A 22,137-nucleotide genomic window follows, 5' to 3' on the forward strand; every position below is an offset into this window, starting at 1 on the left:
TAGGAGTAATATTGGGTAGTTTTATGAAGGCCTTCATAAAAATCAGGGTAGGGCATCAGAGAGAAGTGGTATTATACAGACTTAATAATAAATGGAACTGGATCGCACCGACCTGTATGAATGTAGTTTCTCTTTATTTAATTTGACTATGATTTTCAATAATTTTTTTATTCATCTTTTATTATTTATATTTATTCACTTTCGATTTATTTCCATTTGGGTTTGGTATGAAGATTATGAACTATGACATAATCGCTTGTCTATCATTTACGGATTGACAAATATACACTGCTGTATATCTTGTATTGTATTTTATTTACAATGGTACTCTATAGAAAGTATATTATATACATATATGAAATATATAAAAAGATAATGCCTTTATTGTCCATCCTATATTTTGTGGGAACTGCAATGTTTGGCTCAATCTGTTGACTATTTGGAAGTGAACCTGTGACTTGATTTGTATGGTGTCTGTATAGAAACAAAAACAAATAATAACCAGAATAAAAGAATAAAAGTGTTGAAAAATATAAGCCAGAGTTGGTTTACTTGAACTCAGACTCTACCTCTCTCCATTGACGATTGGGCATTTCTTCATCATGTTCTGAGTGAGATCATAACTGTCCTGTCTGTCAGTTACGAGTGACTGTGTGTCATCGATTGTTTTACGAATACTTTGTGTTCAAATGTGTTGTTTGTCTGACAATGGGATGAGATTTTCACTGCTTGACTCCTTCACAGTCAAGTGAAAATGTGTATCTTTTACAGGTGGTATCTACGAACATTTGTACTGTCACTATTCCCATGTTGTTGTTAACATGGACCTGTATGACTAACCCTTTTGTTGGTTTGAAGTGCATTTTCCAGAATGTTCCAATAGGCTTTTGCAGGTGGAAGATCAGTGGATATTCTACATGTGCTTCCTGTACAGTAACTTTATTAACAGTCTCTCCCTCTAACCTGCCCTTTCTCTCCCTCTTATTGCATTCCAAGAATACTTGTGAATGTATCTATGCAAAAGGCCTGGATGGGCCTTTAACTGTGTTTAAGCCAGTTGGTCCTCTGATCCGGAACAGCTCGTTCTGGGTCTGAGAGAGGGATGGATCTCCTCATGGGTTTCAGGGCTGAGTCATGACTCAATGTGTGGTTGTCTTTTGATCTCCTCTGTGTTGAGATGGTCTTCCGTGTCTGGTCTGGTCTTGGTCTTGGTCTTTGTTTTATACTTGCACGTCAATGTACCGCTGTCCGTTCCCGCTTAGTCTGCTTGTTTGGTTGATTTCAAGCTTCTTCTTTTTTTTTTTTTTTTTTTTTTTTTTTTTTACTTTTGTTTTGCAATGTTGAGTCCTCTCCACCTCCACACGCACACACACACACACACACACCCTGACCCACATTCTCAACTTGAGACACTCAAACTCACCTACCCTCACTCAACTCCCAACCCCCTCTTCCCCCACACACCCCCCTCTTGTGCCTCCATGGTTTGTTCCAGTGACCGACTGACTCTCTTGTTTTCTTACAGTCACGGAAAGCCAGTGAACAGGCAAAGAGCATTGACAGTAAAACAGACAGCATAGGCAGTGGGAGGGCCATACCAATGAAACAGGTGAGTGTCTCTGCACCTACACCACTTATAGTCTGTAGGGTAAGTATTGTACATGTAAACAGTCCTACTGCCACATTTAACAAAGGATTATTTTTACGATTTAAAGCTACTTAATGGATGCTTTTGAGCTAGATGAGTCATATAAAAGCTTATTTTGCAACATTGGCTATGCCACATTTTGTAGAGGGCTAAATGTAAAGAGTCTTTTGTAGTATGACTTACATGCTACATAATTATTTGTGAAACATCTATAGGCTTTATATAGGGTTTCTGAAGGCCTTAAAATTAAAAGTAATCCTTGGTGGGACCGAAATAAATATTTCTGCCACTGATAGTCCATATATAACAATATATTTCTTTGTATATTTTCACAATCTTTGATGTTTATGATTTGGCCAGCCTGTTCTCAACAGTGTTTTAAGAAATGTTTGGGTAGAGATTCATGCAACCTTTCAGCCACCAGATGGCGATGTGATACAACATAATAAATGAAAGACACCATTTACAATCTTATTGGAGTGAAGTCGAATATGGAGAGAGCCCTTAGGGGTTTGAGAGTGCCATGAAAAAGAACACCAAAGAGAATTTCCCTGTAGTCAGTATAGATTACTGACATGCTGAATGTATAAATGTGGGCCCAGATGGGACTGAAGCTTTAAACGCTTACTATTCGCCCAAAGCAAGAGTAACATGCGCAAAGATCCTTTATCAGACATTGGTAGATTTGTCTCCAGCATTAGTGAAACCTAACCCTCAGAATGCATCAGATTTTTTCTCTGAATGCAGTACTATGTTATACACATCTGACATACAATTACATTGTGCTTCTTATCAAATATATTGCTTGGTAACACTATAGTCCTATTACCACTGGTATTTATTTGGTATTTATTATTTACTACTGTTGCTTTTGCCAGGTCACCGTCACAAAAGAGGTTTCTAACCTCAAGGGTCTTAAAGGAAATATAGGATAAATAAAATGATACTATGTAATGAATTGTTAACAAATAGTACCTTCTGGTAATTCTTAGAAATTAATCAGCATTAATAATATAATAATCGTAATAAATATATATATTTTTTAATAGAAATAAACTTTCTGGTATTTGTTCCAACGCATGTAACAAGAACTAATGTTTAGGTAATAATTCTGTAATAACACAGTTACTATGCAGTTTCTATGAATTCTAGGTAATCAAATGTTATTTTTAACAAAAACATCTGAAACCTTCAACACAGAGAGAAGGATCATAAGCTTTGCCATATAATGGTCTGAATGTAGTTCTCATTTTTCTTTGTATAATTTTCATTGCTATTAATTTCCCTTTCTCTCAGAAGTTAAAACCTTTCTAATAGCTAGTACCAAGTACTGTTGAATCACACGTCCGAGAAGAAGTAATTTCTCAAGGTACAACTTAGGAACCAGAGGAGAAGTAATTGACACATTAATTACTATTCATTCTTGATTGTATGAGAGCTTTCAAAAAGGGTCAGTATCCATTATCCTTCTTAACTGGAAATTACAGGAATGGTCAAAGAGCATTTTTTTCTTTTCAAAAAAGTTTTCACATTTTGACCAATTGAATTGATCTACACATTCCATCCCATAGTTCATCCCATAGCCCAACACACAACACAACACACACTCATTCAACAAGTATTTTATTAACCTTGAGTTGTTTGGGCAGATTACCTGCCCTGTAAAAGCGTCTAGCTAATGAAGCTTCTTAGAATGAAGTGAGTTTATTAATTACGGTATATCCTCAGTGCCACAGGATTAGAAATAATTACAGGGGGATAACAATTTTTGCAACAACTTTATGCCAACAATGAGAGAAAAAATCCCACTTTTCTTTAACCGTAGCATTTCCATTTGATCCCAGTGAGCGGCAAGAGATCACTGCAATGATCAGTGAATTTAACCTCCATTAGTGGCCATGCAGGTTTAACTGGATTAGATTAGACCACCAGGGACAGGTGAGCGGGAGGTCAGTTTGCAAGAACCCCCCCCCCCCTCCCCCCCACAAAAAAAAGAAAGAAAACACTTACTGTAAACTCTCCCATTACTCCCCTTTAGATTATGGGCCTGATTTTGAAAGAAGGGGGGGGGGCATTTTCCTGGGTATCATAGCAACTTTTTCTTTATTTTTACAATAAGATCAGACCAGGCGAAAGCCCCCTTCTACCCAGGAGGGGTGGGGACCTGGGGGGTTGGCTAGTAGTAGGGTTGGGGGCGGGGGGGGGCTGATGGCCTGGCCAGTCAAATGCACAATCAGGAGGATCAAAGTGCCAATGTGAGCTTAATTACCCCCCCATTGGGGCAAATTACACACTGCCTGTCTCTCCAACTCCCTCCCCCCTCTCTCTCTCACCCTCCATCTGTAAAAATGGTAAATAAGGGCAACAATGCACTCACTGCTGAGGGGCTGTGGACACTAGAGCTTTTCATCCTTGGCCTCTTCCCCCCCCCCTCTCTATTTCCTTCTGTTCTCCTTTGGGCTGTCACAAAGGGCCGGCCTATCACTCAGCCAGCGTGGCAGGATGCAGCTTTTTCTCGACGAGCGTGACAATGGAAGGGGGAAGACACTATCTCCTCTGTGTAGATATGACAATTGTCTGGACACGGAGACCGCGTCTGACGACCGGCCTCTATCCTTATGTCGCACAGGCTTGAACATGGTGATTGTGTGTGTGTGTGTGTGTGTGAAAGAGAGAGAGAGAGAGAAAGGGTATACCAAATAAAAGACATATTCTTACGTCATGCACCTATTAACTTTTTAACTGTTGTAAGTGAAGAACAGGCGTTGCTTTTCAATTTAGTGACTCCAATTTTATTACATGAAAGAGAACTTCATTATTTCTGACAGTTCAAATTAATTAAAATGAAGTGATTGTAGAATTTGCCCCTATGTGGACTTACTCTGTTCATAAATCCTCTCAGTATTAGTATTGATCTTTCTCAAAGCAATAGATGTACGTCTATGTTGATTACTTATATAGATTTATGAATAGTTCAATACAGACACAAGACGTGCAACATATTTGCTTGTAAAACATACGTTACGCGGTCGCCAGCGGCCTTGTGACAGGATCATTTGCTTCATGTGATCATAAAGCCATTAAAATATGTTTACAGCTGTTTTATTGACCACATCATGAACAGTATCGTTGGCTAGTAGTTTTCTCTGAGAATATGAACGTTTAAAAAAATAAAAAAGTAATCAACATTTTTTTTAGTGACAACAGTGTAAGTCATTTGTAATAGCTGTCAACAATATTGTAGTTACGTACAGACCACAGGTCTTCAGTCGTGGTTAGCAATTGCAAGTAACAGCTATTCAATAGGAGTTCTTATTTTAATGTCCGACTACTATTCCATTGGCTATCTTTCTAGCGATGCATAAGCCTATGCTGATAGGCATAAGGTGAATTTCAATATTTGAAATTCAACTACACCACAAAAAGTCTTTATTTGTTTGTCTTGGTCACAGATGGTACAGGATTGGAAATGTTTCAAGGTTTTTAACAGGGTTGGGACAAGAAAGGAGAAAAGTCCACAGTTCAGGATTGAATATCTATTCCCATACCGTCCTCAACTGCTGTCCGTACTAGACTGGATTAACACCTCTGTCCGTGTGTGTGTCTGTGCTTGTGTGTGTGCGTGTGTGTGTGTGCGTGCGTGTGTGCGTGCGTGTGTGTCCGTGTGTGTGTGTGCACACTGGGGGTATAGAGGTCCTGCTCTTGGCCCCAGCATGCAGGAGTCCCCCAGCCCAGATCAAGCAGGGACAGGATTAGGCTGATTGTGGGCAAACAGCCTGGTGCCCAGGTCACAGAGGGTCAGGTCCTTCCTGATGTGGTAATCAGGATTATAGCCCTGCAGGATGGGCCTGGCTACGAAAACATTAGAGGGATTCTTTTTAACATACAGACAGGGACACACACACACACACACACACACACACACACACACACACTCTGTCTCTCAATTAGCTTCACATTCCCCCTCTCTATATCACACACACACACACACACACACACCCTGGCTGTAAAAGCACAAACATTCCCCCTCTTAATCCCCTAATTAAGCATGCCCCTCCCTGGTCTTTACCCCCAGAGACCTTTCCCCAGCCCCCACACAGCACCAGAGCTCCAGTGTTTGGCCACCTCCAGCAGAGGAACTGCATTGTTTACCCAGGATTTACTAAGCAGATAAGGCAAGCATCTGAGGAGTTGAGGAGGCCCCCAGATGATAAAGCAGAATAGAGGAGAGGGCTGAGTCAGCTTTGAAGCGGGGAGAGATCACACTCTCTAATCCTGGGATTGAGAGGTCCTCTAGAGTTCGACAGGGGCCAGGCCATGTGTATGAATACGAGGGGGGGGGGGGGGATGGTCTGGCAAATTGGATTGTCTCCGCTCGCTTTGAATGAGAAGAGTCACAGTGGTACATGTCCAATTATGAAGGTTCAAGTGGTCACCGTAGGCCATACATAAACCATGGACCGTTTAGACAATTGACCACTGAAACTGTGGTTTAGGGTTATGAGCTAAAATTCTAATGTTGGTATGACAAAAACATTTCCATCTCACACACACACACAAACAAACACACACAAGGACACTGTTGAAAGCGCTCTGGCCAAATCTAAGGGTAAAGAAAGTGGTCAAAACGTGTTTGTTAGATTTTTTGCAGAATCTATTGAGGTAGACACAGCCATTTCTTGTCACCTTGAGTTCCTCCTCTTCTCTGTCCTCCAGGGCATCCTTCTGAAGAGAAGTGGGAAGTCCCTGAACAAGGAGTGGAAGAAGAAGTACGTCACTCTGTGTGACAATGGCCTTCTCACCTACCACCCCAGTTTGCACGTAAGTATATATACATATATAAGTATAAGTCATTGTGAATTCACGTATCCGATAACGATTAACTGTACAAGGGGCTTGTTAGGCAATCTGCATCATAAGCTACCATATTCGCTTATGAGCTTTTTCAGCGTCAGATCATTAGCGCTTCATCTCAGATAACCCCGTGATTATACCTGGGGGTGGAGGAGGGGGGAGAAAGAGGGGTGGGATGGGTCAGCTCTGCCCCCCCCTGTGGTGGCCGGCCCTGGCGCTTGGTAATGGAGACGTGGCACCGCTGCGTGCTCACTGCGCCCGGCCGCCACGCTGGCTTGTATTTATAATGGTGGTCGCCGTGTGGCGCCGGAGCCTGACCAGCCCGCCGCATCCGTCTCTGTCAGAGTCCCGCTGGGCCGCTAATACTTCTTAAACACTCTGCTGCCAGCAGACAGCTCAGGACCCCCCACCACCCACACACACACACACACACACACACACACACACCATCTCTACACTTCCCTAACCTGGCTCACTCAAACACACTGGCTAGCTCCCCTTTGCCCTATGTGTCTCAGACCCGGGTCATACTGTACGTACCTTTATGTCAAATACTTTCAAATACTTGACCTGTGCCTGATTTAGTTTGCGTGGTGCAATGGAACCAATGGAATAGTACTAGAAGTGCAAATTCCATTCAAGCGCACTTCAAATTTCTCATACTATGTAATTGGCCCAGGTCTGATGTTTCCTTTAGTCTGTAATCTTGATCTCAACTCTGATATTGATAACTGATGTGAAAATGTCAGATTTAAGCTTGTCAGTCAAATTGAGATTTAGTCTTAAGCATCAGAGAGCATTTTTGAAGTATAGTATAGGATAGAAATATGCTATTTTTCTATTCATACAAAATATAAACACCTCTCAGCAGAAACATGTATTACAGAAAAAGGATTGTCAATTGCACATGTGATGATGTTGTTCTATTGACAGGACCTTAATGGGTCAATTTACTAGCCGTTATTAGCAGTGCAATGTGGCGCTACAGTGATGTATGTAATTGACGAACACTAGCTTTAGAGTCCTGCTCCGTAGATCATTATAGCCATTGCAGGTCATCAGGGCAGCCTATAAGCGTTGTGTATCTGAGCCTGCTAACTTACTGAGCAGAGGTGAAGCGGGGAACGATGTTACATTAGCGGATACGTGTTTCTCTACCGTTCTGAGCAGCGAAGCAGAGAGAGGGAACGAGGGAGGGAGGGATAGAGAGAGAGACGGTGTGTGAGAGAGAGGTGGAGAGCGAGAGACTGGGAAAGAGAGAGAGAGAGAGAGAGAACCCCTTTAATTTCGCAGTCAGCCAAGCCATCCACACAATCACCTTCTGTTAATTCTATCTGCTACATCAATTAAATTGTTTGTAGAAACTAATTGAATGTGGCTTAATCACACATCTTAATAGCTTTGCACGCTTCGATCTGGCTGTTAATTCCGGCAATAAAATGAAATGAGAGCGCTCACTGGGTAATTAGCGAGGAGGCATGGGAAGAAATGAGTGCTTTATGGCACGGTAATAAAGTCGAGGGAAGCCGGTGGGGGACAGGGACGGCAAAGGCCGAGCTCTCCTCCGGATTTTTCTGCTGAGCCCAATGATTTTCACCTTGGCTTCCTCCATTTGGGCGTCGCGCCGCTTTTAATCCAAATCAAATGGCCAAATTGGAAGAGAATGAGACCGTTTGCATTCATTATCAAGGCCCTAATCTCTCCGTTTTGTGAGTCGGCGTGGGCACAGGTGATGTTTTTTAATGGTTCTGCGATCATTCTCAACTGTCAGTTGCCATTGATGTACTTCTTTGTACTTTGAAATGATAGGAGATCCGGGGGGTGGACATTCCTTGGCGTCTCTAGTCAGTTTATTGGTTGAGTTTGTAATTTGCAGATTTTTTTGTTTTGTTTTGTTTTTAGATACAAAGTATACAAGACTATCTGCCGGAATGAGGATATGATACTTCTTTTTCACACGGAAGTAATGACAAAAGCATCAAAAACTTTTGGCACTAACGGCCTCCCCTTGTCTAAACATGGGTTGCAGTTTTTGAATTTCTTTTTAAGATCACCTCCAATGACATCATGAGCGGTAATTTTCATAGGTAGTTTTTGACTACAGAAAGTCGCTGTTATGGAGCTGGAGATAATGAATGAGGTTAAACAGTGGTGACTTGCCCCTTTAAATGCCCATTGACCAACTACGTTAGTGATTGTACCCCTTTCACTCTTACCTTTGTATGAGTACATGTATTCAGTATATTTTGTGACCGTTGTTTGTTCCAGGACTACATGCAGAACATACATGGCAAAGAGATTGACCTGTTGAGGACCACGGTCAAGGTTCCAGGAAAACGACCACCCCGAGCGGTCACCACCATCGCCCCAACAGCCAGTCCCAAAACCAATGGCCTGACAAGGGACCGCAGTACCCTACAGCTTGGCGTAGGCACCACAGGTAACAGTACCAGTCTCATCACAACTTTGAGCTTCAGTCACCGTCCCAGAACGTTCAGATCTTGCATTGCACAGACAAACCTTGTTAAAGGGACAGTCCCCTCCACTGAAGTGGAGTCCTGTCAAATTAATCCTTACCTCAAAAATACAGTCCATATTCCACACCATCTGTTGTGTACAGTCGATTCAACTATGTGCCTCTGAATGCGAAATGAATGGAAAAGAGAAGGAGTATAATTTAATTATGATTATCATTTGCTTAGCTTATATTAATTTGCATTCGAGGCTTATAGTTGGACAACCAAAGATGTTTGGCGTGACCTCCACTTTAGAGTACTATTGAGTCCGAAACAGCCAGACAAAACCTTGATATTTGAGTCAACCATTTCTCTTTAGCAAGCACAGACTATGCAATGAGCAAGATATCATGAATTGTGAAGAAAGCCACTGCCCAGTTGAACTCTATGCAGACCTCTATTGACTTCATGTCAAGTCCTCTGGAAAATCAATACACAATATTTTTTCAAAGTCTTGAGAGAGACACTAGTGGCAGCAACGTAAACTGGAGGAGACATCTCATTCACTGCCTAGATAGTCAGATAGTGAACTGTTAACAGGTGAGTTATTTAATGGTTGTGGAATCTACCTTTGATTGCTGTATTTATTTGAAAACTCCTCAGATTGTGGCATCATAAAAATGAGTCCCTACGAGCCAATTATCCACATTTATGGTTTTTCATTAATGCAAATTAGCCGCCACTGAGTATGTATACACAACGATGACTTAATGAGTGCTTATGTTAAGACTATTAGATTTTTAAATTACTACACAGGGAATTTACAAATGACTCCCTCATTTAAACATGAAAGCTTTGTTTAATGACAAAAAAAAGAGAATTACTAAGAAAAGGTGCTGAAAAGATGGTGAATTTGGTGAATTATAGCTCTGACCTGAATTGAATCCTCCAAGGCTAGGATGGCACAAGGACCAGGTTGGGCTTGTATGTCCTGCCTATACCCTCCGCTACTGGGCTACCGTGTATAAATAGCTCTTATCTGCCTGGCTGGCTGGATGTGCCACTGGAGGCAAGAAGGCTGCTCTTGCAGGCTCAGAGAGGCCACGGTAGTGATTGGATTTAGGGGTTAGGATTAAGAGTAATTATTACTAATTAGCGAAGTGGTCCCCAGAGGGAGGAGAGGAGATGGGGGGGGGGGGGGGGGGGGGGGGGTTCTTCCATCGTCCGTGGAACAGCCTCCATGTTTCTTCCGCTCAGCCATATGCTAATTGGATGAGGGTGTTGTACAGTGGGATGAGGACTGGTCAGAAGAGCTGCATGTATCTATCCAGGCCAGGGTGAAACCATTAGAACCCTGATGTAGGTTAATTAGTCAAAAGGAGAGACGATGCAGGGGTTTACTGAGGGAAGGACAGGGGGTGGAGGTGGTATTTTAACCCCCAACAAACAATTAACCTTCAGCAGAGAGTAGAGGAGAGGTGTCTGAATCGGCAGGGGAGAGACGGGTGTTGGTACCTAGAGCCTGGAAAAGAGGCCACACCAGGTTTTAGGGGAAGCAACAGCAAATAAGGATTCATATTTGTGAATTTTGAATTTTGGCCCCACTTTCAACAACCGATAATTTAGCTAATTTAGTGCCGAGGGTGAATAAAGTCGCCCAATTGTCAACATTCTAGAGTGCCAAGAGTGACTTTATTCACCAAAAATGCATATACTATGATGCTTCATTTTGTCGCCAATCAAAGTATTGTTGCTAGGTAAATACCACGTGAAACACTTGGCACTCTCGGTGGTGAGTGTTCCAGAATTCTTTGGCAGTTAGTGAGTTAAGGGAGAATGAAGCCTAGGTAACCCTCAATTTAAAGCCTACATAGGCTATATGTCTCACAAATCATTCAGAAGCAAATTTATTGTACAGTACTTACAGGGTGATATAACAGATCCTTACATCTGGTGCCTTGCAAAATGTAGCATTACCCTCGCCACCCTTTATATACGGTACTGTAGCATGGTATTTTCGTACAAATGATATAGTATGGATGTAAGCCGCCTTATGAAGGGGTTATAAAGGCATTGTTTAAACTTAAAAGTGATCCTTTGTTTAAAGTGGGACCTGAAGGTGTTCTTTACCCATGCCTCTTTCACTGTCTTTGCATAGTGATATTGCTTCAATATCTGAGATAACGGACACCTTTGTGACACATCTAGAGATTAGTTCTTACCCTCTGTATTTACACCGGAGAACAATACGAGGGAGATTTGCGTTAATCTCCACTTAGGAGAGAGAAAAGGTGACAAATCACAACGGGTCTCTCTCCCGGTGGAGGACCCTCTCCTGATTATGCGATGGGGATTTTGATTTCATTAGGCATGCAATTGATGAACGGGAACAAAGGGGTAATTTTTCATTCATGGCGTCTGAATCACAAACCCTGTCTTTGCCTTCGGTAATTCATCCACTCCCTAGATCTAAAGACCTTTATAATCACAGGGGGAGAGAGAGGGAGCGAGAGAAGGAAAGGGGGGGGGGGGGGGGGGGGGGTGGGTTGGTGGGTGGGGGGTGGGGGTAAGATGGAGAGGAGACGAGAGGAGACAGAGAGAGTAAATGAGTGAACGCATGTGTCGGTGAGTGAGAGAATTTGAATGCGCCTCGGTTTAATTCCTTTTGCAGAGTGCTCGGTGGAACCGTTTTAAATATGATCCCCCCCCCGGTTAAGGCGCATCCAGCGGTGTCACCCGCGACAGATACATTGTATCAAAGTATTAATGGGCCCCATCAGTTTTAATCAATCGTATGGGCGGTAGAGATATACATGTGGCAAACGAGGGTGGGGGGGTGGGGGGGTGGGGGGGGGGATTGGCTCCTTTCACTGAAGCAGTATCGTCCTCTGGTTCTATGCTACACACACCCCAGCGTTGGAACCTGATGTGTGGGGTGTGGGGGTGCTGGCCCCTGATGGCTCCTGACGATTCAGAGAGTGTGTGTGTGTGTGTGTGTGTGTGTGTGTGTGTGTGTGTGTGTGTGTGTGTGTGGTGGGGTGGGGGGGGTTTAAGTGTCTGTGTCTGTGTCTGTGTCTGTGTGTGTGTGTGTGCGTGTGTGTGTGAGACAGGTTGGGGAGGTGGGGGTAGTCATAGGGGGTGTCGGGGCGTTAGCAGTGATGGTGTTGGATTACACGGCCCCAGACGCAGATGATGTGCTGCCTCTCTCTCACATTAGCATGAATGCTTCATTATCCCCCTACTTGTACCTAATGGCAACAACTCCACGGAGGGGTCAGGCCTGCCACGGCTCATCAGCCCTCTGACGGCCGGGCCCAAAGAGAAATGAGAGGCAAGGAGGCGCCACTCCCTGCTAATCCATCGCCTCTACTTAAAACCCCTAGCCCCGCTCGGCCTGGAAAACACTTCATATCCTCTATACACATACCACAGACATAGTCAGGATTAGCTCTGGTCCCTTAAAATGTAAATGTTTAACATAAATGGTCTGTTTTTCTGTTCCCTTTCTTAAATCTAAGTGTTCACTGGCAATCTTGAGTCAAGTCAATGTATCCAATCTTAGATGTTATTAAAAAAGGAAAGTTAAACCACAGTACGATTTGATCTTGTGTCAAAATTCATCTTTCTTTTCCTCTCTATTGCCAGTATGTCCACCTTTTGGTAATTTCAACCTACAGTAAATGACTCGACAATTGAATTGCTATGGCAAGGTAATTGCTGCGTGATTGTCTCCGGGATGGGACTGTATTTCATCTCCACAAACATTTGTGAGACATTCACCAATAGAGAATGGATGGCTGAAAATAGGGCCTCTGGCAATAAAGGTTTGGTGGACCTACATGCCTATGACAGAATGACAAAATGAACTCTCTGAAATGGCGCATTGTGTCTAAGGCAGAGGACCCCATTGTCAGTCAGGAAATGTGTTTGATGTGCACAAACACAATATGGGTTCCCACTTTAAACAAAGTGCCACTTTTAAGGTTTTATGAAGGCTTCATAAATCCGTTAGAAGGCCTACATACTGTAGATGCCTCACAAAATATATCAGGAAATGTCGTAAACAAGGGTGGCACAAAAGTTAAGCCACGAGGCAAATGTAAGGACCTGTTATAACACCCTTATATAGTAGGTGATGATGATAATGATGGTTATTTTAATTATGTCCTACACCTTCATGGTGTCCAGCTCACGTGGGCTTATACGATACTGTCAACATATACAGTACATCTTGTGAGCATAGTCAGGAATCGGCTTAAACATGATCTGTGAAACCTATTACTGGCCATATAAAGAGTTTATGAAGGCTTCATAATTGGTGGTAATTCGTGGGACCTACAAATGTGTAGCTAAGATCGAGAAAACATCGGATACACTCACGAGAACAGCAACGGAAAAAAACACCACCGGATACCTTTGCTATGAACCCGGATGTCTTCAGGAAATATTATTGGCCCTTCCTAAGTTTTAGAGCCACAGATTGTCATTACAGCAGCTAGTCACCCAACAAATTCACCCAACAATCTATGTCAGAGTTAGACTGGGGTGGTTACAGTACTCGTCTGATGCGACCAGCTGATTATTCCTCCCTGTAATTACATTATCCTCGCCTTTATGCAGGAGTGGTCTGTGGGGACTAATTGATGGAGCCATGTTTAATTCATTTATCATTAGCTTCGAATCTGACAATTAGAGATGATTGTTGAATTTTAAATATGGATCCAAGCAGGGTTCCTATTTATCTACGTAGCTTTTGTTATTTTTTTGTCTTTGAAGGCCAAGAGTCAAACTTATCAAAATAGCTTAGCAAGTGAATGTTGTCTTTCTCCTATGCTTCTACTTTAGAACACGGTCAATCGTAGTTATGTTTTGTGTAGTATTCGATGTAAAAGGTGGAAATGCACTCAAAATGGCTTCCAATCAATTGTAGTGGCATGGAAATTGTATTTAATTGAGTCTTCTTTAAATTTTAGTATTTTTCACTTTTATTACAAAGTTGATGCTAAGTTTGTAAACATTTGATTATTTATATTGAAAAATAAGCTGAAATGTAGTTTTATTCTAACTCATTGGTATTTTCAGTTATCATGTAATTTGTACTTGAAATATGATGATATGACACTGAGCAACATTGCTTTCACTGTTGCAATGTTATTAGCTATTTTCCTTAAAAAAATCCCATTTATATTCATTGAGAAATCATCTACTATATATCAAATGTCCTAGTTTATCACAGGGACACTTAAGTTCCACAAGGACGTGTAGTTTATCATTTTCACATGTACTGAAAACCAGGACATCCCAGTCCCAGAGTTCTGATATCGATGCACAATGTTCTAAAAGGGTGTCCTACCGTCCCTCTACATCTTCATATTCAGTTATTTACTGGATTTTAACGAGAGCTCCAAAAGTAATTTACACTTTACAGCAATTTGAGCTTGGATCTCTTTGCTCCATCTGATCATTCATCTTTCACTATCTCACTAGAAAGTTTCAATTTTTTCTTGTGTATTTTTCCTGGGGTTCCGACCCCCCACCCCTCTCGCCCTCCTCTCCCCCTCTCTGATGCTCTGATTCGGGGATGCTAATTTAGCCAGCGCTCCCCAGCATGAATCCCTCGCTCTCTCTCCAGCTCTCGCTGCGATCCTGTTCCCTCCCCTCTGGGACCCGAAGATTAATATTCCCGGGCCCAACAAGATAATTACTGATACTAATTAGACATGATTATGTGAATTTGATACACTTATTACTCCGACTAATGAGTAGGACATATTATCCTAACAAGAGCCTGTGCCGCTTAGTTTACTTTACCCACGCATAGTATCTAGTGTTATTGTCACCTCAATCAGAAATTGATTTTTCTCTCTTGTCGTAATTGTAAAATAAAAGGTCTTGATGTGTGATGTTTGTCAGTCTGCATCATCATATCACAATTAACAAAATCAATTTGATATTACCTTTAGCACAACAAAGTCTTCGGCTGCTACCTTCTCAGAACAGTCTTTACTGTGAGCAGATTAAGCTATATTAAACTGCTTCTCAATTATCACTTAAATAGATAACTCTCATATCTTAGAAGACATACAGCAGGAATTATAGTTTATTTCTCTCTCTCTCTCTCTCTCTCTCTGCCTGAGGACTTGAATTGTGGTGCAGTATATATTTGCAGTATATATTTCATTTTCTATCCCACAAAAATGATGTTATAGAATAACTCCAAACATCTTCACTGGTTGAGAATAATATCATTCCTGTTCTGGAAGTGTAGCGGTGGAATAGTTCAGATCTGTTATGTGTCGAGACTAAAGCAGGAGGGAAGGACCCCACGCGGTGCAGCCTAGCCCATGAATTAGTAAAGAGAGCCGGGCGTCCGTGGCTCGCCTGATTGGAAGTCGGAGAGAGTGAGAGCGCCCGCCGACGCCGGGAGAGATGGATGTGGCAGTCAGAGGGATGAGGCGAGATAATTAGCGTTCAGAGTGTATCTTGTTAATTAAGGGCTAATTAGAGGGAGAGGCGGAGGGAGAGGGGAATTGGGGAGGGGGGGGGGGTTTACACATGTAACATAGAGAGATAAACACAGAAAAGATGGCAGCAGCATCCTTACAACTATACTTTATGACAACTAGTGGTACAGGTTGAGAGGCGTAAATGGATAGAAAGAGGAGAAAACCGAGAAAGCAAGTTGATAAACGGATTCTTTTCAGTGGCCATATTATTTCTTTGATACAACATAAACTTTTTACCTCAGCTAAGTGGGTTTGTTGTTTGAGGCTTGAAAGGAACAACCTTTGTTAAATTGACTTCCGTGTATACGGTGTGACCATTCACTGCCCTGAAATGATGTCACAGTGGTTTTCTCATACGACTTGCTTGCTTGAGGAAATACCTCACACAATGAAATAATACCTCAAAGTACTGTACGTGAGATGGTGAAGTATGACGTTATTTCAAAGTATCTCTCTCTCTCTCTCTCTCTCTTTCAGGTGCACCTCACTCTAACAGCAGCACGTCCCTACAGTCGGAGCGTTCGGTCACCGGGGGGCTGGTGGGCTTCGGGGGCAGTAAGGACGGCATGCACCAGAGATCCTTCTCCGTGTCCAGCGCTGACCAATGGAACGAGGCCGTCATCAACACCAGTGCAAGCGCCGGGGCCGGTGAGACCACCATCCCTCCCCTCCAATGCTGTCTTTGTTCCCCTTCTCTCCTATCTTTCCCCTCATCCTGCTCTTCCTTCTCTTCTTCTTCTTCTTCTTCTTCTTCTGCTTCTCCTCTCTCCCCCCTCTCCCCCCCCCCTCTCTCTTCCTCTCCTCCTCCTCTTCACTTTCTGTCCATCGTCACTGTGCCACCGTCCACATCGCCACTCAACAACATATACACTCCAGTCTCGCTCCCAAACACAAGAGTAGCTATTGTAGCTCATGTAATTGAAATAGATGTACCATGATGCCACGCCATGAACAATGGTGAACAACGGATCTATCCAGAAAGATCTGGCACAGGCATATTGTCCTGGTATTGTCCAAGAGGTGGAACAAAGCTTGTTTTCCTAATTTGATAATCAGGGCTTTGATCGCAGTGACCTTTTCGCCTACCGTTTCTCTGATGGAAGCGAAGACAGCGTGTGGAGAGGAGGAAGAGTGAAGGTTATTTGCCATCCCGGCACCTACACTCCCTCCCTCCCTCCCCATCACACCCAGCGCCTTGTCAGCGCACTTGAGTGAAGTAAAATAATACATTTGCCGTGCGTGTCGGCTCCTCTCTCTCTCTCTCTCTCTCTTTCTCTCTCTCTCTCTTTCTCCCCATCTCTCTCCCTATCTCTCTCATCTCTCTCTCCCCCCCCCCCCCCCCCTCACTCTCTCTCTCCCCGAATAGGAAAATGAATGCTTTTCGGGGCACCATTCATCACCAGTTATTTCCCCCTCTCTTTGTGGTTGGCAGTAAAAAAGCACTTAAATGCACATCAACAGAATAACAGTCATTTCCATGCATGTTTGCACTCTGGTAGTTCTCATTAGCGCGGCGGCGGCTCCCTCCCCCCGCCCTCCCCTCCCCGTGGGTTCCCAGGGGCCCCGGCAGTTTAAAGAGCGCTCTTTACGAGCACTGCTGGAGTCCAAGCGCGCGGCCCTCGTGGTTCCGCAGACAAGCCCGTCTCTCATTTGGAACTGCCAAACGATCAATTCTGCCTGGACGCAGGCACTTCCATCACCCCCTACCCCCTCGCTCCCATCAGCAGCACGCCCAAAGCAGAATTACTTAGATTCGTGGGGTCCTCAAATAAATGAGCGTGTGTGTGTGTGTGTGTGTGTGTGTGTAGAGAGGGTGCTGTGTGTGTGTGTTTGTGCATGTGTGTGGGTGAATGTCCAAGTGTGTTTTCATGTGTGTATTTTCGAAAATGTGTACTAGAGTGTACACTCTAGGCTACGTGTGTTTGTGCTTGTGTGTGCGGTTTCCGAAAAGAAACAGGTCGGTGGTCAGTGTGTAGCATCTCCAGATTTGTGGATACATGTGTATTCCAAATCACTGTGCTGTCATCCTAATCTATGGAAACACTGCCTGCTATACCAGGCTCTAAAAGCTGTTTCCTTGTTTGGTAAACTGAGCAGACTTCATATTAACATAGCTCATTAACCATCATGCAGAGTTCTCTTAGAACCAGATTTACAATCTCCATTATTCTATTCTTCTTCAATTATTTTCATGGTTCTTTTTTAAGGTAACCACGAATGAGCTTGTGAATGAGGCAAATGAGCTGAGAACGATATTGGAGAAGTCATGTCAAATGATAGATATGCTTCTTGTTCCTTGTTCTTGCTCAGGAAATCCCATATATTGAGGCTACAGTTGGGAAATTCAGCAGGGCTTAAACATTTGAAAACAAGCCGACTTCAAGGGGATGTTTTATCTTTTTGAGACATTCTCTGAATATGTTGATTGTTCGTACGTCTTCATACGAATGGAGAATTGAATGGAATGGTAGTGTGAGGAATACAGCCACCCGATGTGATATGTGACTGGAGTCTTAGATAACATACACTTGATTGAATTGTGACTTCTTATCTCTCACTCTAATGGGACTTTCAATAATCAATATACGGTGTTCTACACAGTTAAGGGTGTTCATGTTTTTCCCATTTGAATAGACTTCAACCAAGCCCCATTATCCTTGACGAAGGTTGCAGGTTACCATAAAATGTGGTTCGGAGATGCAAAAACAGCAGATTGATGATAGGATCGAGAATGAATTGCGTCTTAGCCAGGTAACCATTTCCATATTATTTAAAGAATGCCCTCATTTGTAAACCTATTGAGCAAAGGCAAAAGCAGAGGTAGCTACAACTCTTGAATATTGAACGCAGCTTTTTGATTAAATCTCGGCCCCCATTTGGTCTATTGCTCGCATTCAGAAGACACCCCTTCTTAATCTAGAGACCCACGCAAGGCATTTGTTTAGAAACGTCTCTCCGTCGTACACTTCATATCTTTAGCAGAAATTAAAAAATGAGGAAGTCAAAAAAAGGATGTGACCTCAATGAAAGTTTTGCTACAATGCTTGACATTTTACTTGACATTTACCAGTTTGTTCTCATTTACAGTACCACACCAATAAGTTTCAGGGGGCGCTGTCATATTTGTATGAAAGGTACTCACTGAGCCTTTTTAGTGGTAGCCTAGGGAGCAAATGCAAGTATAGCCTGTTCCTCCAACACGCTGCTGCTTTATGCCACTTTGCCCTCCCGTCGCAAGTGGAGAGCGGGTGGGGAGTTTGATTTCCACGCCGGGTCCGTAATGAAGTTTGACATTTAGTTTGGAGAGAGCAGCAGAGCGCGATCAGGCCTTGATTAGTGCACTCTAATTGAGGATAATAAGGGGGAGGCGGTGATTGTTTCTAATTTTTGCCATTAATTGCAGTCTTTGATTGAGGACAGGCAGGGCTGCCGTGTCAAGGGGCCGGGCGAAATCACTGTGCTCCCGCATCCAGAGCCTCTTGAATTATGGCAGAAATGAAATCTCTCCCCCTCTCTCCTTTTCCTCTCTCTTTCTCTCTCTCTCTCTTTGTCGTTCGTTTTCATTGTGGCGACGGTAGGGCCAAGAAGCGGTTAGCGCCGGTGGCCCCCTCTTAGTCTCGCCCACAGTCTTCATCGTGAAGCATGTTTAAACTGTCATCTCCCGGCGGGAGCGTAATGCGCTGTAATCACAGGTTAGCCTGATACCTATTCTCCTGCCCAGGAGAGCCTGGTACGCTCAGCTGAGTGGGGGGATGAAAGAAGACTCCTGATCCCCAAATGTGCTTCATTACGCCGCTCACTCGCTCACTCCCGACGGCCTCTCGTACAGGTCCTAGTCAAGCCACCAGCTAGCTATCTAATAACGCCAAAGTTACCTCTCGGTTCACACCTCCATTTTAAACGGAGAAAAGGGTCCGATCTGTGGCTTACTCTGCAACTCCTTGCTTGTCTTGGAGATGTGATCCATCAGATATGCGTAGTTTGGAGTTGAGGAGTTTTGAGTTCCGAGAAGCCAACCCTAGACTGTAGTGGCACTCTTATTATTGTCCTATGATGTGTGCATGGTTTAACAGACTCTACAGTTCATTGAATGGTATAGTGAATGATACATTGGTGTACATGTACACACAGTTACTTTCACATGTAGGTCCATGTGTCTTTTTTGTTATGTCTTGAGGCATTTGAAAGAAGGGCGATAAGCCTGTGACACAGACAAAGGGAAGTCTAAGTCTACACACCATGCTATGTTTCAGGTGCAGGATGAGCGAAGCCAGGGTCTTTTTCCACAATAAGGGCTGAAATTGATAATTAGAAGTGTTTATGACACCGTCAGACTGCCCAGAGGGTGGGGGAGGCCTCCCCTTTAACCTCAAGCGACATTAAACAAATGCTCACGTTGGAGGCAGGTTGGAGCTCTCTCGTCTGTTCCGAGCCACCATACGGAGCTGTGCTGGCGGGACAGACGTTGGGATGGAGAGGGAGGGGAGGGGAGGGGGCTGGAGGATGGGGAAAGGGGGGGGGGGGGGGCACACGGAGGACCCCTGTGCCCCCAGCTGTCTGCGCCAGCTAATGACTCGTCTCTGGGGGGCTGTTGTGGGAGAAGCAGGGAAATTGAAACAGACGCCCCGACACGACACGGCTACATGTGTGGCGGTGTGTTGCCATTCAAAACCCCGGAGAGGTTGGGCATGATACAAGTCCAACATTAGCGTTAGTATATTCTTATTGATCAGGCGGCGTCTATTGAGTTACTGCAATCGATGTTCCCCTTTGTTTTTTTTCCGACCATGATATATTTATGCGTTTGACTTAACATAAAATTAAATAGAATTTTGTCCTTTCGCAAAGAGCCGGCAAAAAATATCTTGTGGTTTTAAAAAACACAACTTCAAATAATTTGGGATGACGCGTGAGACAAAGTGATTCATACTCAAAGTACTATGATTTTGATATATGTACATATTATTCAATGACAACAAAAAGAATCCTAATGCATGCCTAGTATGTTAGCCTCCTATTTTTGCCCACGCTCAAACAACGCCGCCTGGGGCCCTTTAAAGAGCTCTAGTCTCCCCCACTTTAGCATCCTCTACCTCCTGCTGAGCCCATCTCATTCCTCTAAGACAGCCCCATCTCCCTAAAGGTAATGACCAAATTAGGCCTAATGTTGTACACTGGCTAATGGCATAGCGACGGCATTATGGTATGTGCAACTGGCAACGACAACAGCAATAATCCCCGATCCCCCTTGTCCTACCGCCCTCCGCCCCTGGGGCTGGGACGGTGCGGAGGGAAATGAATGGAGTTTGCCACACTACAATGAGCTTTTGATGGGAGACAATGGAGGAGGCTGCCAGCACCACAAGGGGTGGTAAGAGGAGAGCAATATGGGGCCCATCGACTGGCCCTCCCTCCCACAGGCCCCCGGCCCCCTTCTCCCAGATTCATAATGGCATCTGGAGGGGAAAGATGGGAAAGTGATGTCAAATGTCAGGAAACCAGAAAGATGGCAAGCTGACACCCCCCCCCCACCCCTTTCGCTTCTCCATCCCTCGCGATCCCTCTGCCCAACGGTGGCGCAGGTTAATATCACATTTATAAAATCACTTACAAGAAACAAAGCCGGCTCTTAGCCCCCTGTCACTCACAGACAGTCATAGAGAGAGCTTTCCCTTGGGCTAGCCTAACTAACCATTTGTTAGCTGAGCACACCATACCTGTCCTTCACCCGCTCTAAAGCCACTGCAGTAAAGCTCCTTCAGGACCGCCGCTATCGCAGTGTTAGTTTGGCCTCTGTACCTTTATCAGTCGATTCGATCGTAGGTGCCTACTTTTGCGTGAGATCGTAATTCCTGATGTATTTTGTTGATATTTGGGTTAGAAAAGGTACTGTATTTTCAATGTAATATTTCATTATCCATACCTCTCGTTCTCCCCCTCTATACTTCTAAATGTGCCATGTGTCTGTTTGTCTGTATGTTAGCACATGATGTATAGCAGGATGTATGTTGATACATCTTGCAATCACTGTAGGCAGAAGTAACGTGAAAAAATCTGCACATACTCATTACAGGCTACCATGTACCGGTTTAAGTCAAAAACTGCACAGGTGATAACAGAAGCCTTTAATAATGACTGTCTTTGTCTGTCTGTTTTTTGTTCAGCCAACGGGATGGGCGAGCCCCTAACCTGCAGCTCAGGTGTGGGCAGTGCCACCAGTCCCAAGCTGGAACCTCCCCCTTCACCACACGCCAATCGCAAGAAACACAGACGGAAAAAGAGCACAGGTATCACCAAGCCAGACGGACCATCGACAGGCAATGAAGGTAAGCCTGAGTGAAACCAGACCAAATATTCTGTCAGAACCTTCTGAAACATTCAAAACAGTCTCAAGCCAGCCAAAACATTCTGAAACTAGCCAACATTTTTGGAAACCATTGAAAATGTTTTGAAACTATTTGGAACCTTCGGAATCTAACCAAAACATTCGGAAACTGGTCAAATCTGCAACATATTTTGATACCCACAGTATAGTAGAAGCAGACTGGTTCATCCCTGCCTCATCGTGAAACTATCTTCCTATATTTCTTTACAAGACATGCTGTCTTCACCAACACAGCCAAGCCACGATTTGAATTTCTCAAAACAGTTGCACATCAATCATCTAAAGAGA

The 22,137-nt window shown here is 43.7% G+C and overlaps 1 protein-coding gene across 2 annotated transcripts in view; it reads left to right on the forward strand.

Moving 5' to 3' along the window:
• Positions 1-22,137, forward strand: part of agap3 (ArfGAP with GTPase domain, ankyrin repeat and PH domain 3) — a gene marked incomplete at its 5' end in the record, with an annotated part of 116,463 nt that overhangs the window by 71,983 nt on the left and 22,343 nt on the right. For both annotated transcript variants that reach the window (XM_083690228.1, XM_083690229.1), the window contains 5 exons: positions 1,526-1,609; positions 6,365-6,469; positions 8,771-8,942; positions 15,942-16,112; positions 21,629-21,790. In XM_083690228.1, coding sequence (XP_083546354.1) covers positions 1,526-1,609; positions 6,365-6,469; positions 8,771-8,942; positions 15,942-16,112; positions 21,629-21,790 — 694 coding nt within the window. The remainder of the gene's footprint in view (positions 1-1,525; positions 1,610-6,364; positions 6,470-8,770; positions 8,943-15,941; positions 16,113-21,628; positions 21,791-22,137) is intronic.

The sequence above is a fragment of the Argentina silus genome, assembly GCF_951799395.1.
Source record: "Argentina silus genome assembly, chromosome: 18".
Lineage (NCBI taxonomy): Eukaryota > Metazoa > Chordata > Actinopteri > Argentiniformes > Argentinidae > Argentina > Argentina silus.